Source organism: Poecilia reticulata, linkage group LG4 (genome assembly GCF_000633615.1).
Source record: "Poecilia reticulata strain Guanapo linkage group LG4, Guppy_female_1.0+MT, whole genome shotgun sequence".
Classification (NCBI taxonomy): domain Eukaryota; kingdom Metazoa; phylum Chordata; class Actinopteri; order Cyprinodontiformes; family Poeciliidae; genus Poecilia; species Poecilia reticulata.
The window spans coordinates 7342299-7347759 of record NC_024334.1 but is presented as its reverse complement, the minus strand read 5'-3'; the positions used below and the strand labels follow the sequence as shown (position 1 = coordinate 7347759).

The 5461-nt window shown below is 41.7% G+C and overlaps 1 protein-coding gene across 1 annotated transcript in view; it reads right to left on the bottom strand.

The window, feature by feature from the left end:
* Positions 1-6: 6 nt before the first annotated feature.
* The window catches only part of LOC103463452 (uncharacterized), an 8545-nt gene continuing 3090 nt past the window's right edge, over positions 7-5461 (bottom strand). The window contains exons 4-8 of the mRNA XM_017304253.1: positions 2776-5112; positions 2497-2665; positions 1724-1886; positions 1493-1625; positions 7-520 (exon numbers count right to left, since the gene is read on the bottom strand). Of these exons, the coding sequence (XP_017159742.1) occupies positions 354-520; positions 1493-1625; positions 1724-1886; positions 2497-2665; positions 2776-5112 (2969 nt within the window). The 3' untranslated portion in view covers positions 7-353. The remainder of the gene's footprint in view (positions 521-1492; positions 1626-1723; positions 1887-2496; positions 2666-2775; positions 5113-5461) is intronic.

Below are 5461 nucleotides of genomic sequence, written 5' to 3'. Positions count from 1 at the left end.
AACAAAATTTACTGTTTTGTTCACATGTCATAAGAAGCTAAGACAAAGTTATTGTTTCTCAAATTCCACGGAGAATATCCACTGAAAATGTATAAATAGCTTACTTATTAAAACTGACAGTGAACTCTAAAAATCCATTGTACAGTTGTCTGCATAAGGATTAACTGTATGTTCAGGCTGCATTAAAAAAAAGAAAACTGTATCGGTGTTAGAAGAAAGAACCATCCCTGATAAAGAGCTTAAAGCGGCTCATGTGGCTGATGTCCATCAGTATAGCSGTATTTCACTCCACCATTGTTGGTGTTTTGCAGCTAATGGTGCCTCCCACAATTGTACACAACTGTAGGGGGTCTTTACTGCCTTATGTCTGCTGGTCTGAGCTGTCTCTCACCCTCAGCCAGGAAGATCTGCATGGCTCGGTATAGCAGGTGGATCCCGAGCTCCCGTTTCCTCTTTAGCTCCCAGTTTGACACCACGCCATAGAAATCTCCTCGCTTCTGATTGGTCAGCATCTTTAGCCCTGGAATAAGGACAGTTTGGTCCAAAAATGTTGCACTCAAGTGATTTCATACAAATTAAACAAGTCTGTGAAAACCACTCCCGTAAGACACTTGTAATGTTTACAGTAGACACAACTAAATAAGTTTAAGTGTGGTCAGTAGATACATTAATGGTATTTTTCTTAAACTCATGCCATTTATCTTTTATACTGAATAGGGAAAAACATTTTCAGCTAAAATATTTTTTCATTGTACAACTACAAGATGTGTGAGCTCCAGCACCAATCCTTCCTCACCAGTTTATCCTGACTTAAAGGGATTATGCTTTTCAAATTACAGTAAATTGATCATTGTAACCCTTTCTGGACTTAAATAGATGTATWTTTTACAGTCAATTTTACTTATCTGTTATTCATTTTCTTTAAAATAATATCTTTAGATTGAGGAATGATGTGTAGCTTTTTGATTGTCTGATACGTTATAYTTAAGTGACTTTTAGAGGCTAAAAGTCAAGCACAGCTCAGATCTGGGTGTTACTCATAAAGATTTCCCAAAATGAGGTTAATCACAGTTAATTTATGATTTAACAAGGAGTGTAGTAGCTTCTCAACATAGACATCACAATAGCGTTGGATAACTTTTACACTTTAATAAATGAATCTRTAATATGAATCTTTAATTTAGTTACTTTTGTGTGATTTCAAATTTGCAGTGAGGGGAAAAAAATGCAAGTATTCAACTTTCGAAAAAGCAGAAAAAGTCAGGAAGGGAGGAAACATAGTTTGGCTCAACACTATAAACCAATTTTCAACTCAAAGTCTAYGATGTAATTATTTTTCTTCAAGGATAATGACCATATATTCAGATTTATATTTTCATATTCAAATTTGCGCATGCGGGTGGGTAAAGGACGTCACATCAAACACTTGGTCTGGGTCTGACATCGCACAAAGGTGATTATCAACGACAAGTTACGACTGCTCCTCACTCACCGATGGCCTCCACCATGCAGGCCTCTCTTGTGTACGCTTCCACAGGAATGACGTTCTGAAAGCAGTGCAGAGAGATGACTCCCTGTCCGGCGGTCCACACCTGGAGAATGTGCTGCACTTTTGGGCAGAGTTTCTGTTAAAGGGATGAAAAGCAKCCCTGTTACCTATTGATACCACCGTGGTTAAACTTTCTCATAATTTTACAACACAGAGGTGTCCGGGCAGAGTTACCTTGGCGGTCTTCTCCCCTCGGTAGTACTCTAAAGCTTCATACAGGTGACTGTAGGGGCGGGAGCGTTTTCCTTTGCCCACATAAAATATGGCATGGATGAAAGTCTGGAAACATTCCTGAGGAGTCATGGTGTGACTGCGGAACGGGAGGTTCTTTGTCACTCTAATGAAAGAAAAAGAAAAAGATGTAATACTGCATAGTTTTTTTTTGTTTTGTTTTTTTTCCATTAAAACCCAAATCAGGTATTAAAACCATTTTAGAGGCTCATTTTTAATTAAGATGATGGCTGATGAAAAGTTATCTGATCTATTGTGGTTTTCCAGTGCAATTAAAAACAAAATGATATATTTATTATGTATTTAGTATTTTGCATCCCTAAACGTTACTGGAATTCACAACATAGTGTAACAGCAGGGGAGACAACTGTCYCCCGTTTCTTTAAAAAACAAAGAAAAAAGAATTACATCATGTTATTACACATTTTTGTTTTGAATATTTTGGTAATGCTGTGAACCCTCTACATTTTAACTCAGTTATCCTATTGACATCTTATACTGTCATATTGTCTCTTTTTTATTTGCTTTATTATTTTTTGCCAATAATAAGTCAAAAACATCAAAAATAAAACTTCCAAAAGAGCTATATGAGTCTATATCATGTGYGTTCAAAACAATGAAAACAAGTTAACACTTATCAAACTGTGAAACTTAAAAAACTTTTTGCGAGGCAAAAGGACTGCACCAGAAATCAAAAAGCAAAAAATAGACTGTACCTCGGGTCAAGAAGAAGATAGTTAAAGCTGGACTTGATGATGCCCTCCCTCCACTTCCTGTTTTGATCCGGTTGGTCAAACTGCTGGCACAGAGACTGCTCGTCAGGATGGGAGTTGGGCAGCTGGAAAGTCTTCAGGACCCGACAGAGATCTGGACTATACCCTAAAGCTAGTAAAGTTAAAGAAGAAAACATCTGTGAATGACGAGGCGCAACATTACTCGCTTAAATTCTTCTGAATGTTTCTTAATGTAATGTAATATCTGAAAATAAACATAACCTTTCTGCCGTTGGTCGGACTGCTTGTTGTCATTCTGCATGTTGCAGTTTTCCTCTTGCAACAGTCGGCAGAGCTTCCTCAGGTAAGTCGGCCTGGTGCGGCTGCTGATAGGACCGGGGCTCTCTCCCAGTTCCACCAGCCTCAGTCTCAGCTCCCTGTCAGTCATTCCTCTGGTTTCTGGCAGCAGTCTGCACTCAGATTTATCATCYTCCTTTTTCTGAGCCCGCAACTCAGGCTGTAGGTTCTCTTTCCCTTCGCTGCTCTTTGTTTCAGCTTGCAAAGCTCGCCAGTCGTAYAAAACGGTCTCGTCGCTGATGCTGGTACTTGTGCCGGAGCTGAGTGAGGTGTCTGACGTAGGTGGGACATGTGTCTCAATGAGCTTGTGGCCCTGCTCTGTGTCAGTGTAGAGATACTCCACTGGTTCATCMAGGTTCTGGATTACTGGACGCCCCCCAGGAGTGAAAGACAGGTCTGCCAGGCGCTGYGGCCGACGGCTCGACAGCCGGCTCATGCTGTATCTCGGGGTGCATCCGGTACCTGGAGTATTTGGAGGGTCAGTGTCCTCCGTGGATGTCCTTGGAGAAAAACAGCTGGAGGTGGACGAAGAGGACGCAGAGTTGGACTCTGAGCCGTAGTCTTCAGTAATCCAACAGTCATCGTTTTTAAAATCATCTACCTGATCTTCAGCTGCCAGATTGGCTACTTTTGCCTCATCCGAACCAGTAAGATCCTCCGTTAGAAATTCCTCATCCTCAGGAAGATGCCTGTTCTGTCCTCTTATGGCGAGAATAATCTCCGCAAAATTTTTTTCATAAGCAGCGACCGAGTCGTCCTGGTTCTTGTCTAATATGACTGTGTCATTCAAAGACTGTGATCCCTCAACAGAATCAGTTTCGCTGTTGTGTAGAATAAGAGTATCAGCTTGGCTATTGCTGACACTTGGACTTGTAAGAGTGCTGGACTGGGGGTCTTGGCTGTCCTTGGGTAGCAAGTCTCTTTCAATGCACCTCTCCAAGTGGCGTGACATATAACTAGGTGTGTAAGGCGAGTTGAATCCATGCCCACTGCTCTGACACCTTGGCGTCTGCCGAAACATTCGAACTGGCATTGGCAGCGTATCGTCAAATAAAGAAGATGTGGTTAACAGGCTCTCAGGGTTTCTGCTTGTTCTCATTGAGCAGCGGCTCAATCTAGAACGCGTCCTGCCGGTCACAAAAGGACTGGGTGTAAATTGAAGTCCACAATTTTCTTCTGAYGACTCAACATCTTGCCTGACCCCATCAAGTTTTCTTGCAGTGCTTAAAAAAGAACCAATAGAAGCTTTCAATATATTCATCTCTTCATGTTGTTTTTCACATAGGGTCAGTTTATCAAGCAAACCTGATAAAGGCTGTACAGTTTCAGATTCTCTGTTGGGTTCTGCTTGAACTCTTAACATATTTTTATCTCCCTTTTTGAGTTCATTTGTAGCATCATGTTTGGTCCTTGTATCAGACTCAGCCTCCTCTACAAGAGGGAACACAGGATGTCTTAGGGGTACAAGAGCATCCAGACAGCTGGTGTAATGGTCACTTTCACAGCTACTGTAATGACTGCTGCAAGTCCCACTGCTGCTGCTGCTGCCCACATGGGTCTGCTCTTGTTGTACAGAAGGATTCACTGGTGGTTCTTCGTTGCTCTGCCCCTCTGGTTCRTCATCACTGAGTTCAAGAGCACACTGACTGATAACTGTTTTCTCTAGCTCCTCTTCTGTGCTCTCACTGCTTTCCCTAGAGAAGACAAATACATGGTCCGGTGATGTGACGTCGATCCCCTGCTGTGGTAAAACCGTAGCCAAGCGTTCAGAATCTAGAAAGTCTGAGTATTCAGACATGTCAAAGGGTAAAGTGTCTGTGCGCTGGCTGATGTCAGCAGCAGTGTTTGGTTTGGGGGTTTCTGGGCTGAAAACTGGGAAATAGTCATCTACATTTCGAAAGCTAACACTCTTCCGACTTGCTCGCCTGGATAAAAATTCTGAAGGAGCGTTAGCTGAAGCCGCCTGTTCATTATCTTCTGTGATTGATGCATCGTCACGACTTAAGACATCATTTTCTGGAGCTGCCGTTGTAGCTACAGGTCCTGCARCAGAAATGCGAGTGCTCGACAGTACAGAAGGCCCGTTAAATGATACTCCCCTGCAACTTGGTCTTCYGTTCATGTTAGACAAGTTGAGAAAGGATGAACGCCTCGTGCTGCTCAGTGGGACTTCACCAAAACCACTGATCATGGACGAGCGGGAACTGAAACTGTAGTCTGATTCAGGATAGCTGGACGTGTCAGTCTGGTCTGCGTACACAGCTGTGACAAGAAAACACACATTTTTATCACAACAGTTTCAAGYCCCTGCATAGAACCACACTGTGCACATTTTCACGTTATTCATTTTGCAGCATTTGGCCAATGGCAACCAACTTGGTGGAAAGGTCAGCTAATCTTTGGTTTATTTATTACATTTAAYAATTAATTTCTAGCTTCTCTTTGAATCTGCTGGCACATCCTCTTCAAAAAAATATGAAAACTGACTTTACCATTTCACTCTAAACTCATTATTTATCATAGTCTATAACAAGTGATTACAGATGTTTGTTTTTTTAGGACTTTATTACTCATTCTTGATTGACAGGCAAAAATAAACTGCAAACATTAG